This window comes from Polyodon spathula, chromosome 5, assembly GCF_017654505.1.
Source record: "Polyodon spathula isolate WHYD16114869_AA chromosome 5, ASM1765450v1, whole genome shotgun sequence".
NCBI classification, from domain to species: domain Eukaryota; kingdom Metazoa; phylum Chordata; class Actinopteri; order Acipenseriformes; family Polyodontidae; genus Polyodon; species Polyodon spathula.
Window position 1 is genome coordinate 71,156,630 of NC_054538.1, and position 15,452 is coordinate 71,172,081.

Consider the following 15,452-nt stretch of genomic DNA (forward strand, 5'->3'; position numbering starts at 1 on the left):
TAAAATAATTCCTAGTAGTATTTATAATTATTATTTATATCAATGCATTTTAAAATAGCCCAAAGCAGTTATTGTTGTGGGTTTTTTTTGTCCAAAAATAATGTCTGTCCCACATTTGGTGTTTATTTTCCATGGTTTAGTATCCTGCGCAGTCTGGTTTGTGTACTATACCCCGAATTAGAAGTAATACCTGTTGCCACTACCTCTACAGCATTTTTTTTTTATTTTTGGAGTTTTGAATTGAGTTGTATCTCCCGGTATCCTTGATTAGCGTGTTTTGTGATGTATGTTGTGTTAATGTTTTAAAAAAAGTCTAAATATACATTACTTGTCAATCCCTCCTATCTCAATGTGCCCATCATCTTTCTTCCCTGCGGAATATATTTTGAACAATTGAAAAAATAATATTCCATGGATTTTGTTGTTTGCACTGGTCACAATCTCCACTGTCCACCCTGCTTGCCTGTTATATTAAGGAATTTATTAATGGTGCAATGTCCTATTCTAATTCTACTCCAAATTATTTCCTCTATTGTATTTTTACACTTGTGTACCTTGTTATCAACCACTGGACAAATGTTAATACAATGTCTTCCTTTAAAAAAAAAAAAAAAAAAAAAAAAAATCACTATTGCACTGTTCTTGTGATTTTATCGAAACCTTCTTCTTGACAATACTGTGTGTACCTGTCCTACTCAATGAAATGTTTATTTTTATTCTCTCCTTTTATGTTGCATTTTTTGCCAGTAAATCTGCTTTTATTTCCCCTTATTCAGATATGTACAGGAATCCAAATAAAACTCACATGTATTCTTTTATAAAACAACGTGTTATACAGATGTCCAATTTGCCATATTATATCCTGTCTAGCTTCAGATGCCCCTGATTCAATTGCCAAAATAGAAGCCATAGAGTCTGAGAATATTATTGCTCTGTCAGGTCTGACATAATTTACCAATTCCATAGCTAATAGTATGGCAATCATTTCTGCAGTAAACACTGATAATTGATCAGAAAACCTTACTGGTTTTCCCCACATCAAATGTTGTCACATAAAATGCTGGCTGTCTGGTGCTAAACTTTCAAAACCCTGCAGTAGGATGCTTACCATATATAAATACATTTTGAAATAAATCAGCTGTTTTGTTAAGGGAATAAACATTTTATACATTTCAAAGTAACACTGACACTTACACTATATACTTTACAATATTAATTTGCCATTTGTTAAACCTGAGTATCACTTTTGTATCAATATAATTGGAGCATGTGTTATCCAAAAACATTTGTTTCAGGCTTTATTCTAGCACAGCTAGAACATGACTGGCTCAGACTTAGAGAATCCAAAATTTATTCTACATTCCAGCTGCAACATATAACTTAGGCAAACATATAACTTAGGCTATTTTGTTTCTCAGTTCAGTGCTTAATGTAGCTAGAAACATAAAGCAGAAGTATATTAATACTGGCGTTATAGTGATGTGACAGGAATAAGCGAATTGTGTAAAAGTGCTTTTTCACTTTTTGAAAATATACAGTACTGCATGTAATTGTAGATGAACAGTTAAATAAATCCATGCTACCATTCCAAGTCCTTGTAAATGCTTCAACTATTCCTGAAGGATTTCTTTATGCATTTAATACTGCACACATTTTAAAGCTGTATTTCCTAATTGCACACAGCAGGGGGTTGTACATGTCCACAGCAGACCTAAATGAACCTTAAGTGTTGTTGGCAATTGTCACTACCGTATGCATCTCTCTTGCAGATAATGTCAGCACTGTTGTTATGCTTTGGGTGGCATTCATTCTTCCTCATAATGCTACCTTTGTGTGCATCCAATGGCCACTTTTATTAAGCCACTGGTTGAGAGGATGACAATTACACCCAACATGTGTAAAATGTTCGAATACAGTTGAGCTGGCCAGCAGAGGCTTGCATTGGGAAACAAAAGAACGCTGAGGAATTTGTATTAAAGAGAGACTACACCCAACATTTCTCTGCTGAGATCCCTTTATTACTGCCTACTGCGTATGAAAGCCACAGCAACAGAGACCTTCAGTAGTGGATTCTATACAGCAGAACAAGCGTCAAGTTTAAACTTATAATGGACCACCCAGCACAACAACTTACACATGGCAAGGCCATAAGAAATAACAATGTATGATTTACTTGTATATCCCAATAATTAGGTAGTGTACGCAACATTGTTTTACTCTTACCCACAATTATATATTTTGCAAGCAAGTATAGTACCTAAACAAAAGGTAATCCCCATTTACTGGTTTGTAGAAACATACCACACCTAATTTTCAAATTGGAAGATACAGTAAAATACAAGTACAGTGGCACATCACAATTATTTAAGGTTGATCCACCCTGCAAAGATCTTGTTTAAGGAAATCACTCCCCTTATTTTTCATTGAATGATGTTCAGCTCTTCAACAGCTCTTCACATGCATGGAAATGTGTTAGACGTCCTCATGTTGAGATTCCAGTATGCAATCTTTTGAATATCCCTCCCCAGTATTTGAAGTAAAAATGCTCTACTTGTAAACATGTAACCACCATTACACGTTTTAAGATTTTGTAAAAAAATGACAGAAAAATGACATAAGTTACATCTCTGAACATTTACTGGATGGATAGCAAAGTGAACTGACCTCTAGAGTCAGACATGGTATTCATGAATATTTACAGGAAAAAAAAAAATTGTGTACTTCTTGATTAATGAGTTGTCCTTGACTAACACAGTAGTAGTCCAATGAGGCGCTTCACCTCACATCTTCCATGTAGGATTACTATAAGGTTTGATGCATTCAGATACATCAAGTTTTCTGCCACTGTTGCACATCTTTGCCAAGTTCTGCAATACAGAGGACACATTTGGTGTATAGGTATAAGGCAGACTTGTTCAAAAGATATGTACCATATATTTCAAAACTAAATGATGATACAGAGCCAGGCACAATACAAACCACCTTATTCAGCATCTGAATAGGACCCTACAGAACCAAAACAGTCAGACTAAATCTGCAATTATATTTAAAAAGGGAGGGTGCCTAAGTATCAACTTATTAGTTTTATTTTTTAGGGATCGTGTATACTTACATTAGCTGTTCTGGAGATGCTATTTGGTGAACTAATAGAAGCCAACTCGTTAAATATGCGCATCAGTTCTTGGGAGGTAATCTGTTGCTCTGCAATAATGGAAAGTAGTAATAATACTATAGATTTGATCAAGATTGTAGTACAAAAATACATTATTTCAGATGCACAGTTTTATGTATGCTATACAAATAATAATGAATAATAGTGTCTAACTTCTATTCATTTACCTGACTGCGGGTCCGATTGCAACTGCATCTGCAGGTAGGAATGCCCCAAGAGTTCATCGATGGAAACCCTCGCTTTAGGGTTACGAACCAAACACCTCTGTTCAAAATAAAATTTAAAAAGGAATGTTATTCTTCATTAGGTTTCTTAGTTCTTTGTGCCCCCTATGTGCTCTGTGTGATGAAGTCATGGCCCAGCAGTAAGTAATGCCATCACTTACCCTCAATACATCCCGAAGGTCTTTTTCTGGAATATCAGGAAACTCAATTTCATAAGACGGATCGATTATGGCCTGCAGTTTAGTAATCTGGTTTGTGATGTGTTGGAATGGAGTTTTTCCATAGGTCATACAGTATAAAATACAGCCTAGTGACCACACATCACTTTTCGGACTGATCTGAAAATATACATGCATTTTAGTTTGTAATGAAACCATGACCGTTTTCTTTAAAAAATAAAAACAACTTTCACATGAATATATCAATAAGACGATGAGAAGGCTTGGTTTACAAAATGTTGTAAGCTTAACCCAATGTATCCACCATAAAGACAAGTCTGACGTATTCTTCATATAACTGAATAATATGGCAAAGGAGTTATTTAAATTAGTTACAAAACTAACATTATTCAAGATGAATATTTCATGGAACACCACAACTTACCTTTGACCTGTGTTTTCCTCCAAAGGATGAATCGTCTTTAATTGCTTCAGGAGGCATGTAGTTAAGTGTGCCAACCTATTGTTGAAAGGCAGTTTTATAGAAACAGATATCAGACCAGTACAGGGAGAAAATTTCCCAAAATTAAGTTTCCAAATGTTATCTATCCCCCTTCACCCCATAACACACTTTCAAGCCCTTTAACAGTTTCTACTGTACAACAAAGTATTTACCTGGGAATCCTTCACAATGCTGGTTACATCTGGTTGGATTTGGTTGGCAATTCCAAAGTCAATAAGTTTTAGAGAGGCATTCACTATTACGAAATTGGCAGGTTTCAAGTCACTGTGAATAATACCTGAACAAACAAAATAAACATATGAAATTGAGCAATACAATAAATGCTTCTAAAATCAAGAACTAGCATGGCAAAATGACAAGTAGCTCTTACCATGCCGATGTATGGTTTGAACTGCTTCCAACATGTTTTTCCAGTAGAACTTGCGCTCCAATGGATTCACTGTCTTTTTGCTTCTTAGCCAAGAATTTAGGTCAAGATTTCCACACTCCATTAACATGTATATGTAGCTGTTAGTCATTTCACTAAACAAAAAAAGAAAATAAATTCCACATTGGTGTTACTGAACAAGATACAGTTTAAGTCTTGAAATACTGTGAAAACATTTTTTTCCTTTAAGGTACCTGTTTGGATTTCATTCAAGTGTTGAAAACTCATTCCCACGCAGCAAGAAAAACTACACACAACCATTGTATTGTAGCTTGAACATCACATTATAAAAAATACTACCTACTTACTAGTCATAAAGCTTTATTATCTGATCACTGTGTTGCTGTAGTCTATTCAGATGCTCAATCTCATTCTTGTAACTTTCAATGGTCTGGTTGTCTGCATCCTCTAGATCCACATATTTAACAGCAAACAACTGCTTCTTGTGGTCCAAAACTTGGAACACCTATTAATAAATAAATACACTCAAATAAGTTTAAAAAAAGCAGAAAAAGACGACATTATTATAAAAACAACCACCTAGCAAAATGTTAATTAGTAAAATGTAAAAAGTTACCTTACCAATATTTTATTTTTATTTTTAGTATTATTATTGATTCTTTTAAAACTCATTTAAAACATGTCCTGGATGCATTTGTAAAAACACTCTTATTTTGACCAATTCCCCTTTTGCAATATTCCTTTGTTCCTATCCTCCGGTTCAAAGTTTTCAAGAATCAATCCGTATCAATCCAGTGTTTTCCACACTGAAACCTCACACTAAAAATGCAGTGACATTCAAACACTTTGGACTAACTGAAGCAGTGCAGCCCCACTGAATCTGAGGTTACATTAAGTGACAGTACCTTGCTTGAACCTCCTCTGCCAATTTGTTTTAATACATAGTAGGTTTTTCCTTTGATCACAATGCAGTCATTGGAGTGAACAGGAGGAGGTACCTGTTTAAAAAAAAAAAAAAGAAACAAAAGTGTATATATATATGAAATTCATGTCTTGTAGACATATTACCTAGGGCTGTACTTTTCTTGTTTTTGCAGAAAAAAAAGACATTTATGAAGTGGCTGGTTCTAAAATTATAACATAACCAATGTCTTATTCTGTAGTTTAACAAATGTATTAGTTAATTACCTGCGGGAACTGCTGTAAACAGCTACCCTGGTTAAACGAAGTGGACGGTTGGTATGGTGTGGATGACACATTTTGACCAGGTTGTTGATAAGCTGAACGGACATTATATGGAGTAGAAATCTGTGCCTTCATCACTGGACTTCTGTAATTAATAAATAAATAGGTGCAAAAATAGAAACAAAAAGGAAAGAGCTGAGGAGGTCAATCAAAGTGGACCATTTTTACTTGTAAGACTTTCAGAAGATTTCACATCATGAAACAAAGCAGGAGATACCATTACCTCAAATGAATACTGGAATTAAGTAGCATTACTTAATGTAAACTACAAAATACATTAGGCAAACAACAGAAGACCATACAAAAAATAAAAGGCATTCAAACAGTTATAAAAAGTGAATATGCTGGCTAACCTGTTAACACAGGACATTTTGTTGTTTGGCGTCTCATATACAAAACCTGGAATCCCTCTGTTTGATTCAGGTAATCTGTCTCGGATTTGCTGTGGAATAGGTTGTTCAGCAGGCGACTGCTTATTCTGAAATTATAATTAATGAATAAGTAGCAATGACACAAAGTATTGTTTTAATAAAGTTGAATGATAGAGCAATAAGGTATAAAGTTAAAAGCTTAAAGAAACACTTTCAATCTTGCTCTTACCTCAGGAGAGATTTCTCTGCATATCCGTGCAGGTATTTTCCATTCTGACAAAGTTTCCATATATGATGGTTTAGGGCAAGGCTGCCCCACACTTGAAGAAATCTTACTATGGTTTGACACACCTTGTTCATTTACTTGGCTTGAGGATAAAGAAGCCGGGACTTGCGACCGAGTTTCTAGGGGGAAAACAAATAAATACTTACAGTACAAGACAAATACAATGTGCATAACTCAATATTAATATTAACTTTTGAAGCTGGTTAACTTGATTAGTTCTCAGCCAGAACTTTAACCCTCAATCATTTACATCAAGGTAAAAAACTTCTAAAACTATCCATGTAATGATTTAGATGACAAATCACTACATGGACGAAGACACTAGCCAAAAGGTTAGTGTACTTAAACAATATATACATTTTCAACTTTACAATTCTATACAAGCTAAAGTAAAGATCATGTAAGTTACCTTCTCTTTTGGCCGCAACACTGGTATCTGTTTTGTTCAACAGTGTCATAGTTGAATCAGCTGTGCTCATGTCTTGGTCACCTGAGTTTACAGGGCTGGCATTTGAAGTAGGCTGTGAAAAACAAGATTTAGTGCCTTAATTTAACAATATCCCATTTGTGAAAGCTGAACACATTTCCACAAACAAGGTCTTTGTCTTATTTTTCATACACACAATAGTCAAGACAAATGTTTTTCTGAATGCAATAGTTCTTAAACAATAGTTAAATAAATTAAATTTTGTTTAAATACCTTCAGACTTGAAAGTCTAAAAGGGTCCCCATCTCCAGTAATGCTAACTTGACTTGATTTTGATAATGAAGGCACAAATATTCGATTAGCTCTTGTTCCAGTGGTTTGTCTGAAATACATATTTATATTAAAAATCAAGTTACATAAATACAGCAATGCTGAAAGTGAAGTTCAGATGCTTTCTGTTTTAGAGCCTTTTATAAGTTTCCACATGTGCGATAGTAAAGCTACATAAGAATGTTATTTTTTCACCTATAAAAGATATTTAAGCTAGTCATATTTCACAAACTACTTACATAAAAATAATCTGGGCTCCTTACCTTTTCATACTACTGAGGCCAGAAGGGTCACCTCTCTTTAGACAAGTACTAGTATCAGGAGTCATAAGTGAGTGCATGGGAACTCGTCCCAACTAAGGTGCCAGAAGAGGGAAAGAAAATAAGTAAATAATGTATCATATAATATCAAGAATAACATATCAATACAATTAATAAATTTTAAAGCAATACCTTTGTGTTTGAATTTTTAATGTGTGTTACTTTCCAACCAACATCAATCTCTTCTGGGGAACTGCTCTTTTGATCGATTCTAAAAAACACATTTTTTTTTTTTTAATTATTATTATTTGGTGGGATCACGGCTGAAATAAGTCTAGAGGTTTAAGTAAGTTGGTCAGAATGTACCCTTGTGAAATGGCTGAAGTACTCTGTATGTCTCCAGTTCCATCATGGTTTTTGCTGCTCTTGGAATCTTGCGTGCTATATGTTGGCACTGTAAAGAAACAAAAAGTATTGTTAGTGGCAATCAGTTCTCCAACTAATTTAGTAGGTTTTGAATTTTAAATTATATAATTAAGATAAGAAAAAAACAGTTCCATACATATATTAACATACAGAACAACTTGAAACACTGGCTGATTTATCTTTATAATTTATGCTAGTGAGGCTACAGCACAGAAATACTGCAATGTCTTGTGTATTATTCAGTCGTATCTGTTATGGAAAACACTAGTTTCACACACTTGTTCCAGAGTTCAACCTTATTAAAATGTGGAAATAATGGTACTGGACATTAAAAACTATAGACCAACCAATCATATTTTCTTTATCCTCGGGTGAAAGCAGCTGCGTTTTTCCAGTTCTTAAATTGTTCATCGCCGTCTCTAAAAGTTCAATGGGCTTAGCATTCATCTCCCATGCCTTCTGTAGAATTGAAGTACTTTTCTTTAGATTACCTTAAAGGAAGTAGATATACTTGTCGTCATTACCAGTATTAATTGGCAGAATAAATTCAATGACACGCCTGACAAAACCACTTTTATAGTTTTACTTTAATTGCAGGATTGATACATTTTACAGTATAAATGATATTTTAAAAAGTTGAATACCTTGAAGCAACTCATACTGTGCATGAGCAATATGTACAAAGGCAAATATCTTGCAGTTCACTCTAGCCATATAGAAGTCATCACAGGCAGCATCTGGCTCTTGAATGCTTCAAGGAAACAGGAACATTTAAAATGATTATGACATTTCTGATCAATTGATAAATGTTATTTTAGTCTAATATTTGTAAAGTGAAGCAACCTCCCTAACCATCAAATCATATACTTAAGCCTTGTATAAAAAAAAAAAACAACTTTATACAACGTTTCCATGAACCACATAACCCAGGTACGTGCTCGAGTTAAGTCCGAATTTGGGCTAGGAGGAAATTACATCACTAAAAGGTCTCCACACACCAGAAGTGATGTGATTTGCAGCGCACTGCGCTTGCTCACGCATGCCTAAACAATGCCTAAAACAACTTCCGCTAAGAAAGCTGGGAAGTGCCCACTCAAATCTGGTATGTTAACATAAAACAAAGAATGATCCTACTACTGTAGCGGGCAGTTTACAGTGCCTCTGGGTTTCTGATCACATCAGATCAATTCCAGATTTTTTTTAAATCATTTGATGTAAATGTCCGGTCTAGTTAATGGGTTTTCAAGCAAACTGGCTTCATCACTGCCATCCGACACATTATTTCCCTCGTCCAGCACTAACCTGTTCTGCATATCAGTCTGCCGAGCACATGGCCGCTGCGAGCACTGTATGCAACCGTCCGATTGGTGTAATAATACTGTCTGCAGCTAATTCACTTCTTGCCATTTAACTCTCAATTATTTCTGTGGAAAATCAGTAATATTTCCTGCCCAACTCGCGTGATAACGTTCACCAACTCAGTTATCCATCAACTCTTAATTCTGGAAGAATTCAGGGCAATTCAAGCACACTCGCGTCGTCTGTAGTTGGGTGTGCATGGAAACGACATAAGAGATGGTGTTGGTGACTGCTTTGTCACTAAATTGTGTTCCATTACATAACCATTATTCAACAGTGCCATTCTACCATATAACTTTTTGTACACTCTATACTTACGCTTTCAGCTCTGCAAACCTGACCCATATCCTTGCATAGCTTTCATTTTTACAATGATCTTCAATAGGCAGCGAAGCACACACTTGACTGTAAAGGTCAATCAGCTTTCTAAGTAAATTTGAGTCGGTATTAGGGTTCCCTCTCTCTTCCATCTTCATCAAGAATGCAAAGCATGTTTCAGGGGAGTTGGAACTTAAAAGCTGCTTTACATTTCCAGTGTGATCTAAAGGGGAGGAAAAAAAAAAATAGAGAAATCCCATGTACATTAAATAGCATGGGTATGGACACTTGCACTTAAGGACACTCATCCTTTACCTTTATTATATTAATATAAAATATTAAAATATACAAATTCTAAACTCATTTACAAAAACAGTAAAACAAAATACAGCTGTGCCATTATAATACATACAACTTCTCTCGTTGCGCTTGCACAGCTTATCTAAGCACCCAAACAAAAACAACTATCCTGAAAACGGGATATCTTTGGCAACACATATTTAACAAAGCGTCATGTTACTCCATCATTCACCTTACAATTTATTTGTCCATGGGCAAATTAAGTGTGCGCCACGTGATATGCGAATTACACCTAACTATTAAACTTAACCCCTAAATCTAACCCCTACTCCTAACCACTGCTGCCAAGTCTCACGCGATCTTAATTATAGGAGATTTTAATATACGCATTGATTCCCCAAAATCTGCTCTGGTGACTGAATTCTTAGCACTCCTGGACTGTTTTTGCCTTTATCTACTACTAAATGCCCCCCACACAATAGGGGCCATATTCTAGACTTAGTAACTGTTAGAAGTGTTGCAGTGTCAGACCTGCTGATCCATGTTTTAGGCATCTCTGATTTGACCTGGAAATACCTTATTCTTCACCAAATCTCAAAAGATTAATGACTTTGCCATTTGAGATCTATTGACCACACTCCCTGGTGTCACCCTAGTGGTTACTGAGGAGATTACAGGGTTAAGGGTGGCTTTGAAAGACATGGTTCAACTTTACAATAACAACCTGTCTATCATTCTCAATAATACTGCCCCTGAAAAAACTGTGTCCTATATTTACTGCTCACCCTGTTATACAGATCAGCTGCACTATGTGAAGGCTGCTTGCCGTAAACTTGAGTGTAAGTGGAGGGACTCCGGGCAAACTGTATGTGCAGGCCTGGAAACAACAGCTGCTGGAGTATAGGGGTGCTATCTCTTCGGCTATATCAACATACTTCTGTAATCTTATTGAGAATGGTCATGACAATCCAAGACTCTTGTTTTCTACAATAAACAGAGTGCTAGAGCAGAGCATCTCTTCTGCATTATCTGCTTCAAGGCATATGTAATGATTCTGTAATATTTTATTGCTAAAATCAGCAATATCAGAGGTAAATTCCAAGCCCTTGTACAACCTATTTTATTTTATCACCAACATGTATTTACCTGAATTCCACTGGTTTATTTCACTCGTAACCCCCAGTAGGCTTACTGAATTGGTTTATAAAATGAAGCCCACTACTTGCCTGTTAGACCCCATTCCTACTTTCCTTGTTCATTCTTGTTTTCAGACTCTCGGTCCATTTGTGACTAACATCGTTAATGACTCCTTGAACTCCTTGCCACTGATAACCTGAGCAGTTATAGGCCTCTTTCAAACCTCTCTTCCCTGTCCAAAGTTCTTGAACATGTTGTGGCACAAAAATTAAACAATCATCTCATGTTAAATAACCTTTATGAACCACTCCAGTCAGGTTTTAGACAGCTGCACAGCACTAAAACAGCCCTGGTGAAGGTTGTAAATGATTTGCTGATGGCTTCTGATTCTGGGGCCCCCTCTAGTTTGGTCTTACTGGACCTTAGTGCTGCTTTTGACAGTGTGACCCATAATATTCTCCTTGCCTGGCTGAAGAACATGCTAGACATATCTGGTACAGCCCTAAGCTGGATTAATTCTTACCTCCAGGAGAGAAAGCATTTTGTCTCTTTGGGCAGTTTCAGGTCTATTGCTTGGTTCGTTTCTGCTGGTATTCCTCGGGGCTTCATATTGGGACCTCTCCTATTCAGCATATATGCTTCCGATAGGTCATATTTTCCAAAGTCACGGTGTAAATTTTCACATTTATGCTGAGGATACCCAGATTTATCTGCAAACCACACCTGACACTGACTTGGCTATTTCTGTGCTCACAAATTGTATTGCTGACATCAAGCTCTGGATGCAACACAAATTTCTGCAGTTAAACAGTGACAAGACTGAACTTATGTTATTAGATACTTCATATCAACTGCGTAAATCCAGTTGTCAAAACTTGGCTAGATGGGGTACTGAGTTTTGTTTTAAAATGAAAAACTTGGGGGAGGGTTTGACCCTAGTCTAACTTTTAAGCCGCACGTTCGGAATATTACCAGGTTGTCTTTTTTTTTTTTTCATCTTCAGAACATTGCTCGACTGCGCCCTATCTTGTCAATGTCTGGTGCAGAAAAATTTGTACATGCTTTTGTTTCCTCCAGACTTGATTATTGCAATGCCCCACTTGCTGGGGTGTCAAAGAATACGGTCCAAAAACTCCAGCATGTCCAGAATCCAGCAGCTATGGTGTTAACCAGGTCTTGCTCCAGTGAACATATAACCCCTGTATTAAAATCTCTACACTGGTTGCCGGTCAAATTCTGTACAGATAATAAAATTGTATTGTTGACTTAAGGCCAATAGGGGAATTTCTCCCCCTTATAATCACTGACCTACTGTCAAATTACATTCCTGGTCACGCTCTACAGTCCGCCAATGCTGATCATGGGGGAATTGGGCTTTCTCGTCCTGTGCACCAAGGTTGTGGAACTCACTCCCGCTCGAGATTCGAGTTTGAGTCCCTGTCTGTTTTTAAACTACGCCTTAAAACATATTTATTTAAAATTGGCATTCTTTTAGATTCTTTGTTGTTTTTATTTTTGATTTTTAATGTCAGTAGTTTGCATCCAATTCTGTATAGGTCATGACTTTTGTTTTACTGCTATTTTACTTGTCTTCCCTTGCTTTGTTAAGTGCTTTGTGATAATCCTTTATGAAAGGTGCTATATAAAAATAAATATTATTATTATTATTATTATTATTATTATAATTATTATTCTCTCAAGTGAAAAAAGCAGCACTGCCTTTCAACAAGCCCAGCCCATTTCAGAGTAAGGGGAGAATACAAATTCCATTTTTTTTTTTTTTTTTAAGTGTTTCTAGTTTCTCTTATGAACTGGTGTGGATAGGAGGATTCTAAACTTCTAATGACATGCATATACATTGACACCAGTCAACCACGCAACCCTCGACTCTCAAAACTAAAGCTTATTATAAGCGAACTTGGCAACTGTGCTCCTAACTATCACTACTAAGTTACTATTATTTCAACACTGTTCGTTTCGCACCCCTAGTAGCCTCTAGTGGACACTACATCCGGCGTTCGCCACCTGAACTCCAAGGCAATACGCAGTAACATTTCAACCTACATTTCATAAATAATTTTATAATCTGCATTTCTCACTTTAATTACCTATTAAATCTTAACAACAAAAAATTGCCAGTATTTTATATGAGTGCGAGTTAAGTGTACCCACTGCAAACAGAAAACAGTTGGTTATACTACACACAAGCAAAAGTAAAAAACTGAAATGTATCTATAGTGAATGAACAGAACCAGTTTGATCTAGGTCTTAGTTACTACTATTGTAAAGTGGGTACAGAAAAAGGTATAGTGCTCTGACCCTTGACAATTTTTTGTTCAAAACGTGGCAATGGGTAGGATAGGACTGTGTCCAAGTAGAATTATTTAAATGTTATTCTTAAAACCAAATAGGGTTTTACCTGGCTTAAGTAGAATACAGAACTTACCGGAGGCAGAACTTTTCGTCAGATTCAATTCACCAGTAGTATTATCTTCATTCAGGAATCGTATTTTAATGTTCTTAAGTTTTTGAGAAATCAGGGCAAATTGCATCTGTCTGTCAGTGACTTGATCATCCATTTCTAAAAATTAAGAAAATATACGGTGAGAGGGATATATTTCTAAGTAATACAAACACAGACAGCTAGATTTGACCCTAGCTGTGAAACTAAGTAATTTTTTTCCTATTTTTTAGTCTCTTCAGTTGGAAACAGTAGTCTCTCTCTATCTATATAAGAAAACAACTCATGATTGCACGCTACAGTATTGTCATTCATAAAAATTCATTATTTTTTTCTTATTCAGAACTGTCATGGATAATCTAACAACAAAAATAAACATACATCAAATAACAAATCGATCTGAAAAAATTCGGTTTTTATTACAAGTAATTTGCTGTTCTCAAGAACAAAAAAGGTTCACGTGTGTTGCTGGCATTGGGCGTGTCAAGCAAACCAACTAACAAACAAGAACCGACATGTGGTCATCTTATCATTTACAAAAAAAAAAAAAGCATACTATGTGTGTTCAATTGACAAAAGTGTTTTTTTTTTTCTTTCTATAAATCTAGATTTCCTACCAAGAAACCATGACAGTGTGTTGAGGAGTAAAACGATAATATTAGTAACGCCCGGGTATGGCCGAGATTAAATGAACGCTTCAGTCTTTAATCACAAGTTAAACAGACAATAGTATAATCTGATGTCAAAATATATTCAAAGAAACATACTTACTGTCGATTGACGGATTTGTTTTTACTTAACTAATAATACAACAGCATGTATAAACGATAAACAGGACAGAAAACTCTCCCACGTCTGTTTATTCCTCAACAATTTCAAATTTCGCCACTTCCGCTCTGCTAGCCAGCTCATTGGTTGATTTGTTTCTTCCAATAGAAATCGTGATAAACGCAGGCTCCACCTCTCTTTCTCCTTTAGTTTGATGACTACGGATGACCAATCACAAGGGAACGTGTCACATACTGTAGTGTTAAATGCGTACACTGCTAAATTGCTTTTGTGGAGATAAACAGAATTAGCATTAAAACGGGTCGAAGTGTAATTGTTCATTCATAAATGAATTAATTTGTCAATTCATACATGTATTTGTTAATTCATAAATCAATTTGTAATTTAATTTGTCAATTGTTAAATTGATTCGTAAATGTACATAGTAATTGATATATTTTTTAAAAAATCTATTAATTTTTCAGTTCTTTAATTCATTCGTAAATTAGCTGTTTGTCAGTTTAACTTTTAATTTAACTTGGCAGTTGATATTTGAACATTGTCAGTCACGTGAGGGTGGCATCTACAGCGCTGTACCCAAACGTCTATATATTTCACAGACAGGCACCAGAGCTGGGATAATATATTATTTATTAATTACTTTTATTTTTAGCATAAATAGTGTACCCTTAAACCCTTAAAATATTCTTCATTGGAACACGGACATTGAATGGTCCCTTGAGAAGACTCAAAAGATGCACAAAACCGTCGTAGGACACCCCTCCAAATATGTACGTACCTGGCACAATGAAGTGTTTGTCAATTGTATTCAAAAATACATTTCATGAATACCAAACCCTATTTAATTCTACAAAACAGGCTTTGCGGGTAACAGGAATAATATCGTTTGAGTCCCCATTTACTTGGAATAATAAGTCTTTTGAACAGCAAATGGAAGCCAACATTGCTACAACATGATATTCTCTGGATGGATACATGCCCATTCCTCAATGATTACCTCGAATTCCAGTGAGGAAGTCTGTTCTCCAGAATGACCCATATTGTGAAATATGTTCTTTCTGAAATGTGGGTAACAGCACCTGGCACGATAAATTGACGCGTTAAGTGAGACAGACTTAAATAAAGTGAGAGCTTTAAAAAAAATACATAAAAAAAAAATACCAACCCCTGCATTTGAAAAAAGGGAAAACACTGGACCAAACTGACTGACACATTTTAAAAACATATGTGTATCACATATGTGGTGAGTAAATACAGTGAGCGCACACAATACTGTCC

General features: G+C 35.7%; 1 protein-coding gene across 1 annotated transcript; it reads right to left on the reverse strand.

Moving 5' to 3' along the window:
- Positions 1-1,990: 1,990 nt before the first annotated feature.
- LOC121316261 (dual specificity protein kinase TTK-like) lies at positions 1,991-14,263 on the reverse strand. The gene is made up of 22 exons (XM_041251222.1): positions 14,157-14,263; positions 13,371-13,505; positions 9,488-9,710; positions 8,455-8,561; positions 8,158-8,301; positions 7,751-7,838; positions 7,577-7,655; positions 7,388-7,479; positions 7,068-7,176; positions 6,777-6,888; positions 6,311-6,486; positions 6,064-6,188; positions 5,654-5,795; positions 5,371-5,463; positions 4,813-4,970; positions 4,448-4,599; positions 4,230-4,354; positions 4,000-4,074; positions 3,558-3,734; positions 3,340-3,436; positions 3,113-3,201; positions 1,991-2,867 (listed from the first exon to the last, which is right to left on the reverse strand). The coding sequence occupies exons 2-22, from the start codon at positions 13,501-13,503 to the stop codon at positions 2,781-2,783; spliced, it is 2,583 nt and encodes an 860-aa protein (XP_041107156.1). The 5' UTR covers positions 13,504-13,505; positions 14,157-14,263; the 3' UTR covers positions 1,991-2,780.
- Positions 14,264-15,452: the final 1,189 nt, after the last annotated feature.

What these genes read in the sequence shown, in the direction of transcription:
- LOC121316261 (XM_041251222.1), bottom strand. Translation starts at nt 13,503, where the DNA reads ATGGATGATCAAGTCACTGACAGACAGATGCAATTTGCCCTGATTTCT. An exon ending in ACTTCAGCCATTTCACAAGG is followed by an intron (nt 7,656 to 7,750) that starts GTACATTCTGAC and finishes TGTGTTTTTTAG; the next exon opens with AATCGATCAAAAGAGCAGTT. An exon ending in GCATTGTGAAGGATTCCCAG is followed by an intron (nt 4,075 to 4,229) that starts GTAAATACTTTG and finishes TTTCAACAATAG; the next exon opens with GTTGGCACACTTAACTACAT.